This window comes from Lacerta agilis, chromosome 4 (assembly GCF_009819535.1).
Source record: "Lacerta agilis isolate rLacAgi1 chromosome 4, rLacAgi1.pri, whole genome shotgun sequence".
Taxonomy (NCBI): Eukaryota; Metazoa; Chordata; class Lepidosauria; order Squamata; family Lacertidae; genus Lacerta; species Lacerta agilis.
In genome coordinates this window covers 69,137,813-69,152,697 of record NC_046315.1, presented here as the reverse complement: position 1 = coordinate 69,152,697, position 14,885 = coordinate 69,137,813, and the positions used below count along the sequence as shown (strand labels likewise).

The window sequence follows — 14,885 nt, the reverse complement described above, 5'->3', positions numbered from 1 at the left end:
TCTAACGTAATATATTAGTTTTACTGAATGGTTATTTAACAACATGCAATATAATCAGCCATAAGCACACACAACATAGCTGTCAACCCTCCCTGCTGTTTCCCACTTTCCCAAAAAAAGGGAAAGGGAAAGGTTGACAGCTATGTCACACAATCAGAGACAGATTTGAAAAACGTGGTCTGGGAAGAATTTTATTTGCAAAGGAATAATTGTAAGATGTCAATATGGGGAACTAGAATAGTCTAAACAAAATAGAAATTTCTTTCCAGTAGCACCTTAGAGACCAACTGAGTTTGTTCTTGGTATGAGCTTTCGTGTGCATGCACACTTCTTCAGATGTACTGAAACAGAAGTACCTGAAGAAGTGTGCATGCACACGAAAGCTCATACCAAGAACAAACTCAGTTGGTCTCTAAGGTGCTACTGGAAAGAATTTTCTATTTTGTTTCGACTATGGCAGACCAACACGGCTACCCACCTGTAACTAGAATAGTCTATTCTTCTTGGGAAATGAGTCTGAAGTACATAACTTACTGTATCTACATAACTTGCTTGATGACCTGCATATGAGAAAGAAATAGACACCATAGGCAGGCCACAGTCTGCCAAACCATTTGGTCTATGAAAGGAAGGCTAGACTCTGGCCTCTAGTCACCCTGATCATAAGGATCTAAGGAAGAGACTTCAGTAGTGCTCTCACTTTCCAAGCCAAATGGAGCACAACATCCCTTAATGAGGGATTTATTGTATTCAATATACATCATCCAACCCTACATCATCCAAACTAATACTGGTTTGTTTGTTTTCAACAGAAATAACAAAAAAGAAAACAACAACAACAAACATAACAACCACAAACAAAGAAAAATATACACAACAACAGTATCAAATCCACAGGGAATCCCTTGACTTCTCTCACTGCCCTCCCCTGGTTCCTTAAATTTCCTTTTCAACTGCGTATCATTTCTACTCCAAATTATTTTTCTACCTCAGCTTTCCTGTATTATTTCTTAAAATCCCGCCAATGTAATGACCTGTTTACAATACTTTTGTAAATACATAATAAACATCTCCCATTCTTTTTAAAATTTCTTGCCATCTTGATTTCTGAGCTTTCCAGTTAATTTCGCCACTTCAGCGAAACTAATACTGTTCAATGGAAACAGCTTGCCAGTTTACTTATGAGCTGTCATATAACGATGGTCTTAATGGTCCAAACACAGCAGCTATTAAAGCACATGAAAGCACACACATGGAATAATACCAGGGGTCAAATCCCCACTCGGCCATGAAGTTCACTGGGTGACGTTAAGCCAGCCACCATCAGTCAGCCTATCCCAGAGCTTTCCAAATTGTGTGTTGCGGCATGTTTGTGTGTTGGCTGCAGTGTGTAGGTGTGTCGCGCAAACTCTCCCTGCATTCCTCCAGGGGCTGGAAAGGGGTTACCGGTAGTTTAGCCTCCGGTTTGCTAGTAAAACTGAACTACTATGTCACAAAATGATACAGGTCTAAAAAGTGTGTCACCAACATGAAAAGTTTGGAAAGCTCTGGCCTAGCCCACCTCACAGGGCTGTTGTAGAAGATAACCATGTATGCCACCTTGATCTCCTTGGAAGAAAAGTGAGATATAATTAGAAATAAAATTAAGTAAGTACACCCTTATTCAGTGTGATGTACGTTGACACTGCTGTATTGTCATGGTCAATGTGGGTCAGATTTTATGTTGAGTTGGCTGCTGAATTTATCACAACTCAGCTCTCTCTCACACAAAAAAATTTGTCTAGTTTTCTTTTAAAAGCCCACTTTATTGTCAATAGGAAATTTCAAAACAAGAACAGAATAGTCTCAACGTCTTTTCCTTCGCTTGACATGATACGTTGAAAATTCGCACTGAACCACTAGATGGCAGCACACCTTTAACGATGTAACTCCAGGAAGACGGTGATTTTTCTACGGTTGGGAAGCCCAATTCTTTTTAAACTCTATGATCTTAGTTCTATAGATTTATATATATTTATAAGAATCTTTGTAGTATATCTTTGTCTCAACAAGGAAAAGTCATTCTTGCAGCTTTCCTTGGAAGTGACAAATCAGCATATTTGGGAATATTTGAATCTGGTGAGTCTTTTTTTTATTTAATAAAAAAACCTTAATTTATTTATGTATCGCAGCTGTGCTTAGACACAGCGCGAGCCCACTCACTCAGAATCAAAAAGTCGCAGGCTTCTAGCAGCAAAAAGAGGCACCTGTATTCCTTTTAACTGCAGTCTTGCTTTGTATGAATGGCTTTAAAATAATAATACAAGTAGTCCCAACAGTGAAAATTCTAAAGCAAACGCGATCCATTGCCACGATACTTCAAATTTAGAGAACGGTATGATTGAGAATTAAAGAAAAGCAAGATCATAGCCCGCGCTGCTAATACTGTATTGCGCGTCAGGCTGGCTGTGCGACATAGAAAGTTGAAGTGGCGCAGCAATAAAACTGCTAGCACATTTGCAAAGCCAAGCTGGGTCCAGGCTGGTTTCAAATTGGATGCTGAGATTCTTGCATTGCAGCGGGTTGGACTAAATGACCCTGGGACCCCTTCCTATTCTCCAATTCTATGACTCTGTAAGAAGAGACCTGAGACTGCTGATAGTTTCTTTGTTTTTTTTAATTAACAATCCCAAGACAAAACACTCATCACATTACAGTTAAAGCTCTAGCTACCCAAATTTATTCCTCCTCCTCTGCCGCATGCAGGAGGAGCCGCGCGTCCCGCCGACCCGCGAGCAACTCGGAAAACTTTTCCCTCTGCGTCTTGAAACCTGAAGTGAGTATCACGCGCGTCCCTCTACCATTCCGCGCTCTCCATCTCTCTGTGTGCACCAAACCCTTATAAGGGCATCCCCTTCCCTCTATAGCGGGCGTCCTATGGGCCCGCCCTCGTTTATCTCGGAGGAAGCGGAAGTGCTTTTGTTTTGGTGGCGCTGGGCACTGTGGGAAGGCCGGTGCGGTGCGCGCGTGCGCGTGAGGCCGGACGAGCGAGCGAGCGAGCGAGGCAACCGCGAGTTAACCTGGAGAGGAGGAGGAGGAAGGAGACGGGCGTCGGCCCTTCATCTTCAGTTTGTCGGAGGCCAGATGTGCCAAGGACCGGGCGACGCTTCTCGGCTCGGGGAGCGGCGCGCTGTAGGTGCCTCCTCTCGCCTTCCGCTCCGCCTATAGCCAGTCGCTCACAGTGCGCGCATGTTTTTTGTTTGTGTGTGTGTGTGTCAGGACCGACACGTTTCCTCGGTGCGTGTTTGTGCGGGAGACGCCAGTCTGCCTTCGGGCCCGTTATGGCACTTAGCCCACCGCCCCGCCTGCGAAAAAAGCGAATGTCCTCTGCTGAAGTTCTCTATTCTGTGCTCATCGCCACCCTTTTCCCCCCTCCACCAGCTCCTTTTTCTAAGCCTGCAGCCCTAGCGCGACGTCGTCTGTCTGTCTCCCTCCCTCCCTCCGGCTCCTTGAGCCCGTTTTCATGGTGGCTCCTTTCACCTGCGCCTTCCTTTCCAGGGACTCAGGGCACTAGGCTTCCCTGCCCTTCCTCTGGAATCAGAATTGGAAGAATCTTTATTTGCATCAGGCACTAGCCATAGCAATAAAATAAAATGTACTGAAGGTAGAGGTAAAAACTTAACCATAGAAAATACATTTTTGGGGGTTTACATCAATAAGCCTTCCTCTGGTTTCATCCTCAACAGCAGCACTGAGGCAGGCTAGGGCAGTTTTCTAGTCCATGGCCGGGTGGGGGTGGATGTGAACCCAGGTCTCTCTCACTGGCCTTAGGACACCACACATTTCTTTCTTTCGGACCTGGAACCCCTTTTTTAGCACCAGCCTGAAGTGGGGCATACCCGATTCATTGCCCAATTTCTTCTTCCTTGTGTTTTAGGGAGTGTGCACCGAATGCTAGGAGCAAACTGGAGGTGGCTGTCACCTTCATGCTCCCCGGAGACAATCTGGCCGGCTTCTGTCGGAAACAAAATGCTGGGTTAGATAGGCTTTTTGGCCTGCGCCAGCAGGACTCTCCTTACAGGACTCCTGCTTTCCCCATTGACCAGCATGGAATAATATTATGTAGTTGCATAATTTAATTTTATGGTGTTAAATTAATTGTTATAGTAATTGAAAGTAGAATATATTCATTCACCTTTTATAAATAGTAAAATACTATTAACTTGGATGACAATTTAGTAAATTCTCTTTTTATCTTAACTGTTGTAGTTAATTTCTGAGTTAGGGTTGCTGAAACATTTTATGTTTCATGCAGGTAATGCTAATGAAAATATTATCAATTTAGCCTGTATTCCTAACCCCATTTACCTGAGAGTAAGCCCCATTTAATTCAGTAGGATTTACCTCTGAGTAGACAGGATTAGGATTGCAGTACTTGTCAGTTGGATGTATTCTCACTGTGTAACAATAGTTTGTAAATTTTGCTCTGCATAGCAAATATATAATGTTCATGCTATACTTAATACCTTTCCAGAAATCATTTTATAGTAATTTTGGCTTTCAGGTGTTTGCTGCTCTTCAGTGCTTCATTATGTAAAAATAATCCTGTGTTTGGTCTAATAGGATGGAAAGTAAGACTCTTAATTCATTTGTTTCAATTTCACACAGATTTCTGGTTTCTGTATCCACTCGAATTCATCTCAGTTGTGATGCATCAAACAACCTGCAATGAATTTGAAGCAAAAGACTACAGCTTTTTCTCCACATCTTCAGTTTCTTCTTAAACACAGTTAACTTTCTTAGTACCCATCACACAGCTTTGCAGTTTCTCTTCTTGCAGTTGGAGCACAGAAGTGCAGTGTGATTAGGAAAGAACATAATATTTTGTTGTGGACTCTATATATATTGTTTTGATAAATTTTAACAGAGGACTTGTTCTTAAGCCTTTAAATGCTGCTTTCAGGAAACTGTTAAAATGATCATTTATTCAAAGAAAGGAACTACTTTCTGCCAGTGTCTAAATCACAGATAAGCCTACTATCCCTTGTTTGCTTATTGTCTTTTTTGTAGCTATGGCAGCTGCTACAATAGTTCATGACACATCAGAAGCAGTGGAGCTTTGTGCTCCTTATGGGCTATACCTTAAGCCCATTACAAAAATGACTATCAGTGTGGCACTTCCTCAGTTAAAGCAGCCTGGGAAGTCTATTTCAAACTGGGAAGTGATGGAAAGGCTGAAAGGAATGGTGCAAACACATCAGTTCTCAACCTTGCGAATATCTAAAAGCACCATGGATTTCATCCGCTTTGAAGGAGAGGTAGAAAATAAGAGTCTGGTTAAATCCTTCCTTGCATGCCTGGATGGCAAAACTATAAAACTTAGTGGCTTTTCAGACATTTTAAAAGTCCGCGCTGCAGAATACAAAATTGACTTTCCTACTCGACATGACTGGGACTCCTTTTTTCGTGATGCAAAAGATATGAATGAAACTCTGCCAGGGGAAAGGCCAGACACTATTCATCTGGAGGGCTTGCCTTGTAAATGGTTTGCGCTGAAAGACTCTGGCTCAGAAAAACCAAGTGAAGAAGTTCTTATTAAAGTGTTTAGTAAATTTGGGGAAATACGGAATGTGGACATACCCATGTTGGACCCGTATAGGGAAGAAATGACCGGCAGAAACTTTCATACGTTCAGTTTTGGAGGCCATTTGAATTTTGAAGCTTATGTTCAGTATGAGGAATATGCAGGTTTCATCAAGGCTATGAACGCTTTGCGAGGGATGAAGCTGATGTACAAAGGTGAAGATGGCAAAGCAGTGGCTTGTAACTTAAAGGTGAGATACTGTTGAGCTGTTCCTAGTAGAAAATTCTTCAAAGAAACATTGCATGTTCTTTTCCTTTATATTTTGATGAGTTGGTGCTTAAGTTACCAGTTTTAGGTGCATGCACCCCATAGTGAACATTTAGAGGCATTTATTTTAAACATTTGTATGTCACCTTTCCACAAATGATACACAAAGCATTGCCCAACTAAATGGTGTGGGGAATGTAACTTTGAATATGACAAAAGAAGAAACTCGCAAAGAAAATGTCACAAATTATAGTAACTGTGAAGTATGAATTGGGGGAATGTGCTGTCACCAGTTCTTAACAAGATATAGGCATACAGTTTAAGAATTATAGTGATGTAGCAGACGTCTGAAAGACTAAATATATAGAGCAGCTGTCAGTGCAGCTTCTCTTTGTGCAGCACAAATCCACTTGCACAAAAGAGCTTCTGGTTTTCTTATTTCTCCTTCAGCAGCATCCCTGCCCCCCTCAAAAAAAAAAAAAAAATTGCTCCAGTAGTGGGAGGATAGGAAGGGAAGCCCTGTTTCCTGTGTGGATGCCCGCTTACTCTACATTTGATCTCACCCATAGTCTCAAAAAATACATTAGAAGAAGAAGAGTTTGGATTTGATATCCCGCTTTTCACTACCCAAAGGAGTCTCAAAGCGGCTAACATTCCCCTTTCCCTTCCTCCCCCACAACAAGCACTCTGTGAGGTGAGTGGGGCTGAGAGACTTCAAAGAAGTGTGACTAGCCCAAGGTCACCCAGCAGCTGCATGTAGAGGAGCGGAGACACGAACCCGGTTCCCCAGATTACGAGTCTACCGCTCTTAACCACTACACCAGTCTTTTTCTAAACCTGAGTACTTTGTGGCATCCTTCTAAATTGCCTTTTGCGTTGCTTCCTGTGCTTCATTTTGTGCTTTCTTGAAGTATGTGCCCTTTTCTAGCCCTATCGAAGCATGCCGTTTCACACACTAGAGACAGTGGGGACATGCCTAGCTGCTTCTCCATTATATTCTAGTGTTCACCTTCTAGTGCTCACCTGTGCCTACCCTTGTTCCCCCTCTCAACATAGGGATGGAAATATCTATAGCAGGGAGCTTGCTGCATTCATAGAGGTTCCCTGTGTGATTTGAAACACTACGTGATTCTAAATTGCACATGGATCTCGTGAGTAAAGCAAGCTCCCCACTGCACATATTCACCATCCAGAGAAGTAGAAGGGCATGGAGCCTGGTATGGGGACATGATGGGGGCTGGGCCAACTGCTGTGCCTCCAGTCTCCCTTATATTATTCTAATTGCATTGGGGAATTGGAACACCCAAATAGGGCTCTGCTACATGTGGGAACAGAGAGTAGGAGTGACATAAGAAAATTGGCTAAAGTTGCCTTGTGAGAGACGAATGGTTGGGCATCTCATACCATATCATGCAATTCCCAATTTAAAATGAAAGTTATTTTGCCAGGCTCCTATTTTTTGCCATTCATGTAATCATAACACTGAAAAGAAGAGCAATTGTTCTGGCATTATTCATGTTTATCTTTCTAGCTGATTTTTTTTAATAGTATATAATTTCCTGTTTAATATGTTTTGTTAAAGACTAGAGTGAACTCTATGTGAAATTAGAGTTTGCATTTAGAAGTAATAATATTTATCTAGTTATAACAATAATTATCTAGTATCTAGATATCCAGTATCTAGTCAGCAGATACTCAGTTTAACTAGAAAGGCATGTGGATAAGTTAGTGGTTTTAACAGTATGAGTGGGCATCTAGGAAAATAGATGCCCCTCAATTACTGGGAATTCACTGTTATCTGCATTGCAATATGGTTTCAGGCATGCAACCTTTGTGCTCCTTTTGAATGCAGTCCATTGCAACTGTAATCAAAAGTCCTATGTGAGCAGGGATTTGCCGTTCATTTTGATAATGATGCATTCAGCATTGGAATCTTTCAGTGTTCCCATTTTATGGATGGATTAATCGGAATTGTATTTACATACCACCTAGTGAATAATGTCCTCTGGGTGTCCCTTTTCCTTGTTCTTCCTACTGAGTAAAGGACAAGTAAACACCAGGAAGCATGTCTTGCAAGGCTTTTTTGATAATTAAGGAGGCACACTGCAGCAAAATATGAGGACCACTGTCATTCAGGAGTGTTAAAGGTTAAGAATGAATATCCATAACCGTGATGATATACATTAAGTTAGAGTGTCTACTAGTGTGGCCAGACCTGATGTGGCTTATTTTTCAAGCTTTTGTAACTGGTAACCACAAGTGTTCCATACTAAAATGCACAATGAAATCAAATGGAACACTTAAAAATCTGTCTGTGTACTTTAATGTGAATACTTTTTGTTCTGTGTCTGTAAAAGGTTTCATTTGATTCAACAAAACACCTGAGTGATTCTTCAATTAAGAAACGTCAGCTTGAAAGGCAGAAGCTCCAAGAGCTTGAAAAACAGAGAGAAGAACAAAAACGTAAAGAAAAAGAAGCAGAGGAAAGACAAAAAGAGGAGGAAAGGTACACTTCCTTCATAAGAAATAACAAACTGTTTACATTTTGTACTTGATAAATGTAACATAGTTATTTGTGTTCTTATATTTTGGGCAGTTTATTACTCAGAGATGTTTTGAATATTGTAAACTGTCAGGGAACTGCCACCTGGCCCGCTGAGGGGAACTTTCAGCTAATTAAGCTTAACACACTTGATCCTGTTAATATGTGTCTTTAGTTAAGCTCCTGTAGGTCTAATGTGAAGTAGCCAACGTGGTGATCTCAAGATGTTGTTGGGCTACAACTCCCTTCGGCTCCAGCCAGCATGACTAGTAGTTTGGGATGACAAGGGTTTATAGCTCCACAAAATCTGGAGTGACCATGTTGGCTACCCTTGGTCTAGTACAATCTGTTTAAAGCTTCTGATAGAACACCAAGCTGCAGTCTTTGATGGAATGACTTCAGAGCAGTTCCATTGACACTGCACTCTTGTGAATGGTTACTCTGTACATTTCTCTTGAGCATCTTATTTATCAAAGTGTTACTGAGCATGTTACGAATAAGACTGGTATATTTTGTTGGGTTGTGGGTGGAGATAATTAATATGCCACCAAGCATGTTTAATTCCATGATTCTAGACCATGGGGTGATACCATTTAGTCATACTCAGAAATAAAGTCCACTGATTTCAGTGGTTCTGTTTTGAATATGGATAGCATCAAATGGCTTTCAGTAGCTCTTTGATACTCTTGGCAGTGTTCTATTGCAGTAGCACAGCTCTTGCAGACTGATTGCTTTAGCTGCATAAATTTCACCCAAACTTACTGATGCAGAGCTAGCTTTATGCCAAATAGAAGGCATGACATCTATCCACAGCATATCAGAATGTGAGCAGTGCTTCTCACACCTTGCATTACCACCTTCATGATGAAAACAGGTGTTTTAATGTCCAATTCTGTTAAATGTGTATTAGACTTAACAAATTAGGATGTGATTCATAGTGTTCTTGATGCCACGCTCTTACCCACAAAATGATTAAAATAGTATCAGTTCTGTTTTACATTGTGGCTTGGGAAAATATTTAGAAATGTTGCTTTGCGCTCAATATGGCTTCGTTTCTTACTTCTGTTTTGTAAGACTTCAATCTTTAACTTGGAGCAGTCCATTCAAATTGGTGAGGTTTACGGTAACCTCCAAATGAATTTGAAACTGTTAGTAATAGTTTCGTTTGTTTGAATAATTCTCTAAAATCCTTTAAAATTGTACCTATTGCGACTAACTGCAATCTTTATCCTTAGGAAACAGAAGGAACTTGAGGAATTGGAGAGAGAGAGAAAGAGAGAAGAGAAATTGCGCAAAAGAGAGCAGAAACAAAAGGATCGTGAAATTCGTAGAAACAAAAAGCGGCTTGAAAAAATACAAGCTGAAGAGCAAAAAAAACTACAAGAGAAAATAAAGCTTGAGGAGAGGAAGCTTCTCTTAGCTCAGAGAAACCTTCAGTCTATTCGATTAATTGCTGAACTGCTGAGCAGAGGGAAGGTAACTGGTTTTTTGTTTTTAAGGTTTGGACATGTGTGCATGGGAAAGCAGTATAAAAAACCCCAGCAGCTTATAAATGAGGAATTGATTAATAATAATAATAATAATAATAATAATAATAATAATAATTTATTATTTATGCCCCAGCCACTCTGGGCGGCTTCCAACAGAACACTAAAATGCAATAATCCATTAAACATTAAAAACCTTCCTAAACAGGGCTGCCTTCAGATGTCTTCTAAACGCCTGGTAGTTGTTTTCTCTTTGACATCTGGTGGGAGGGCGTTCCACAGGGCGGGTGCCACTACCAAGAAGGCCCTCTGCCTGGTTCTCTGTAACTTGGCTTCTCGTAGTGAGGGAACCGCCAGAAGGCCCTCGGCACTGGAGCTCAGCGTCCGGGCAGAATGATGGGGGTGGAGATGCTCCTTCAGGTATACTGGACTGAGGCCGTTTAGGGTTTTAAAGGTCAGCACCAACACTCGGAAACGTACTGGGAGCCAATGTAGGTCTTTCAAGAGCATTGTTATGTGGTCTCGGTGGCCGCTCCCAGTCACCAGTCTAGCTGCCGCATTCTGGATTAGTTGTTGTTTCTGGGTCACCTTCAAAGGTAGCCCCACATTGCAGTAATCCAAGTGAGAGATAACTAGAGCATGCACTACTCTGGTGAGACAGTCTGAAGGCAGGTAGGGTCTCAGCCTGCGTACCAGATGAAGCTGGTAGACAGCTGCCCTGGATACAGAATTAACCTGCGCCTCCAAGGACAGCTGTGAGTCCAAAATGACTCCCAGGCTGTGTACCTGGTCCTTCAGCGGCACAGTTATCCCATGCAGGACCAGGGAGTCCTCCACACCTGCCCACCTCCTGTCCCCCCAAAACAGTACTTCTGTCTTGTCAGGATTCAACCTCAATCTGCTAGCCGCCATCCATCCTACAACCGCCTCCAGACACTCACACAGGACCTTCACCGCCTTCACTGGTTCTGATTTGAAAGAGAGGTAGAGCTGTGTATCATCCGCATACTGATGAACACCCAGCCCAAACCCCCTGATGATCTCTCCCAGCGGCTGCATGTAGATGTTGAAAAGCATGGGGGAGAGGACAGAACCCTGAGGCACCCCACAAGTGAGAGCCCAGGGGTCTGAACACTCATCCCCCACCACGACTTTCTGAACATGGCCCAGGAGGAAGGAGCGGAACCACTGTATAACAGTGCCCCCAGCTCCCAACCCCTCTAGATGGTCCAGAAGGATGTTATGGTCGATGGTGTCAAAAGGCGCTGAGAGATCCAGCAGAACTAGGATACAGCTCTCACCTTTGTCCCTAGCCCGCCGGAGATCATCGACCAGTGCGACCAAGGCAGTTTCAGTCGCATGATGAGGTCTGAATCCCGACTGGAAGGGATCCAAATTACACACACACACACACAAATGGATTTCTTCTTTCTGTTTTTTAATGATGCCTCTTCAGTTACTCCATTTTATATAATGCTCATAGTATTTTGCTGTTAGCATTGTGTTTTGGCTAGGCTAACAACCCAACCCTGTCTTCACTCCTCTTTCCTGTTGGAAGGACAAATAGGCTACTGTGTTTTCCGATATCATAAAGTTGAACCAGTGTGTGATGCAATCTGTGCAGAAGGGACAAAAACCTGTATCCAGGAAGAATGCAAAGGACCTGGGTCTCACTTTATCCAGTGCCATTGCCTGAGTTTCTCCAGTAAGGGATCATTGACCAGCATTGGAATAGTCATGAAGCTTTCAGCATCAAAGGCCTTTTTGAGTTAACAAGAATGCAGTTGTTGCATTTGAGGAGTGAAGGTTGTTAGGTGTTTGTATCAAGGACCTTTTCATGTATAGCTTGTGCTCATTTGCCAGGCTTAGGACACTGATTTTGCTGCTGTGGCACAAATAACATTTGTCAGTTTCATGAGATTACTCTGCCTGTAAATTTATTTAGGACCTGAATAGTAATTTACAGAGACTTGAAATCCTAGGGAAATCTAGCAATTCATTCAAGGAGAATAAAAAAAACTAAAATAAAGTTCCGACTTTCCTTAATCTCAAGCCTTTCTTCAGTCTCAAAGTCTTCATTTCACCAAGTTGACAACAGTGCAAAATTATTTGTTGCAAAAGTTGATCAGTATAAAGTAGAGTTTATCTTTCAGTTCTTTTGAGCTTCTTTGTTGGGTTGTTCAGACTTGTTTCCTAGGAACTGATCTGCTTTTAACCTATTTCAGAAAGGCTGCTGGATTGCATTAGCAATTTAAGAATTAGAAGCAGGAAATCTGCTATGTTTCTGTCCTTTAGTGTGTTGGTGAGTGTTGAGATGGGCAATTCTTTTTGGCCCTGAAAGTTGCATTTGGTGGGTGGAGAGCACACACACTCACATGCAAGCTCACAAACCTTTCTTTCAGCGAACCCAATGGGTACACACACCCATTGTCCATGAATTCTCAGCTCCTCCCAGTGCCAGTCAGCTGAGCAGCAGGAAAGGGGAGGGATGCGATGGGCAGAGGTCCTATCACATGCCTCCCCCTTCTCCAGTTCATTGGCTTGGGCAACGTTCTCCCCCAGCCCATCAGACAGCTGTTTGGCAGGCCGAGGAAAGCACTATTGCAATAGGCGGTAAAGCAAATGGTGGAGGGAGCCCTTTCTACCTATGCAAATTGTGTTCCCTGCATATATGTTTGTTGGGCTGATGGGGCATATTGAGTTGGGCTGTGGGGAAGGTCTCTGTGGGATGCAGCCTGCCTCCTTTGTGGTCTGTGTAGTTCCCTTTTTGGGGAATGGTTTCCCTCCTAACAGTTCTCTGAAGTTGTGCGAGGTTGACCCTGCCGTGGAATGAGTGTATTTCATATAGAACTAAGGGAAATCTCTTCTCTCTATATTCTTAGGCAATAAAGCTTATGGAACAGGAGCACAACGAGGAAAAAATCCGCCTTCAGCACTTGGAAGAAAGGAGGAGGCTGCAAGAAGCTGAACTCCGACGGGTAGAGGAAGAAAAAGAGAGAGCGCTTGGACTGCAGAGAAAAGAAAGAGAGTTGAGGGAGAAACTGTTGAGCAACCTCATGAATAAGAAAGTAGAAGAAACCCATCTGAAGAAGAGTGAAGCTAATGCACTGCAGTCTGTGCCTTTGAAAGCTCTGGTGGGTGTTCCCCATTGCGTGGCATCTACTTCCATGCAGTCCCCTTTAGCCAAACCGATGCAGCTCTGTCCTAGCGGCACAAAGGCTAATGAAAGTGCGAGCAGTCAGCCAAAGTACTTGAATGGAAGCCTGCATGAGGATGTTCTCATCAAAGACACTAAGATTAATGTCAGTAACAGGGACACCGTTTCCGATGAAAGTAGTTCAGGTGTCCTTTCATGCATTCCTACAAATCAGCAACACAAGACCACCCCAGACCGTGAGCAGAACACCTGCAAGAAAGACTTGCTGTCTGAGCAAGGCAAATGCAACAGGGAGCCGAGCAAGGGGAAGACTCGCTCGTGCAGAGACGTGGGCAACCATCCTAGCAAGGAGAAGACTGAAAAAAGCAGGCACAGAAGAGACTTAAGTAGCGATGATGAAAAATGTAGAAAAGAAAGGCGCCTCCATAAGAAATACTCGGCGAAAGGGAGCAGTCCTGGCCTGAGGAGCTTAAGTCGGGAATATGCACGGCACAGGCGATCCTTAAGCAGGGACAGGAAGGAAGATAAAAGAGGACGCAGTCATGGCCACAAGAGCACAAGCAAGAAACAAAAGCACCGGAAGAGATCTTTGAGCAACCAAAGAAGCACTTGGAGTAGGTAATGAAGGACTTGGCCTTTTGTAAGGGCTATCTCAGAAAGGACTGTAGTGGAGCTCTCGTTATTCAGTCCAGGGAGGAAAAGAAAACTGATTGGGACTTCTTCTTTTTTACTTGAATTTAGTTTATGGAGTCCAATACATACAGCTGCGCTTTTCAGAAATATTTTGGGGGGCTTCTTTTATCTGTCAGCGATGTGTTGGCTTTCTACAGTGCTATGAATTCTGATCATTCTTGCTCACGCTTTTGGTGTGATAACCAGCCTAATTAGGCATTCAGCATCTCACATTATTTTCAAAATTATTGGGTCCTTTTTCATTTCTAATGATTGCAGCCACAGCAATCTTTTGTTTAGAGACTGGCATGTGTATGTTTCTAAAAGGAAATGTAAACTTGACACATTGACCTACTTGATTCACAGGGAATAAGTAGTTCCATCCAGGAAGTTCCATCCAGGATTTTTTGCTATCTTAATTGGTGCTAGATGCAACCATATTTTTTTATACACTGCTGTGATGCCTTCTTTGCTATTATGACAATTGCAAACTTGATAGATTGTTACAGGGCCCGAATAGACATTGTGTTTGCTACTTTACACATTTCGTTCCATTTTGAAGGAAATATGCCAGGGTTTTGGAGCCTTTGGAAAGCAGATACACAGGCTGCTGTAGTTTTAGTATTCACATTTGACCTTTTCTTTGTTCAAACCATTTGGTTGAAATAGTCTTCTACATGCAATTTCACAGATGTCTATTTTGAAAGAGGGGCCTTCCTGCTAAATTATTTTTATGTGCTACGTTCAGGTTCAGAGTTGTACTTTCTCTTAAGTAACTTTTTAAATAATATCTTTGCTTCTGAAAATGAAGCTCGGGAATTTCCCCAAAATATTAACGTTGCAGTGCAAAACCAGCTTTTTACCATCTAATGGTAAAACCACAGAAGCCATTGCCAGTGAACCCAAATTACTGTTTCGTATTTCGGTACATTAAAAGATATATACACCATTAAATATGAATTGGTTTGTGTTTTGTTTTAATAACTTATTATGCAGAATCCTGAACATAAAGTGGTTCTATTTTAAAGTTACTTCTCTTTTACAAGATAATTTCATTTTTATCTGCTATTTTGCTCTTCCCAGAAGCAGGAACGTTCCAGCAGATCTTTCACATTGATGGAAGATTTTTGTTTTATTTCCTGCACAAAAAACTTTGTCCCTGAGGTCACATTTGACCTTTGGCATAATACTAGAAAT

General features: G+C 42.2%; 1 protein-coding gene across 1 annotated transcript; it reads left to right on the top strand.

The window, feature by feature from the left end:
• Positions 1 to 4,619: 4,619 nt before the first annotated feature.
• AKAP17A (A-kinase anchoring protein 17A) lies at positions 4,620 to 14,642 on the top strand. The gene is made up of 4 exons (XM_033147478.1): positions 4,620 to 5,813; positions 8,188 to 8,336; positions 9,608 to 9,848; positions 12,742 to 14,642. Exons 1-4 carry the CDS (start codon positions 5,052 to 5,054, stop codon positions 13,636 to 13,638), a joined length of 2,049 nt encoding a protein of 682 aa, XP_033003369.1. The 5' UTR covers positions 4,620 to 5,051; the 3' UTR covers positions 13,639 to 14,642.
• The last annotated feature ends 243 nt before the right edge of the window (positions 14,643 to 14,885 follow it).

Bases quoted from the DNA above. Each gene is read 5' to 3' on its own strand.
- AKAP17A (XM_033147478.1), top strand. From the start codon at position 5,052: ATGGCAGCTGCTACAATAGTTCATGACACATCAGAAGCAGTGGAGCTT. The intron at 8,337-9,607 runs GTACACTTCCTT...CTTTATCCTTAG, and splicing joins AGACAAAAAGAGGAGGAAAG to GAAACAGAAGGAACTTGAGG. The intron at 9,849-12,741 runs GTAACTGGTTTT...CTATATTCTTAG, and splicing joins AACTGCTGAGCAGAGGGAAG to GCAATAAAGCTTATGGAACA.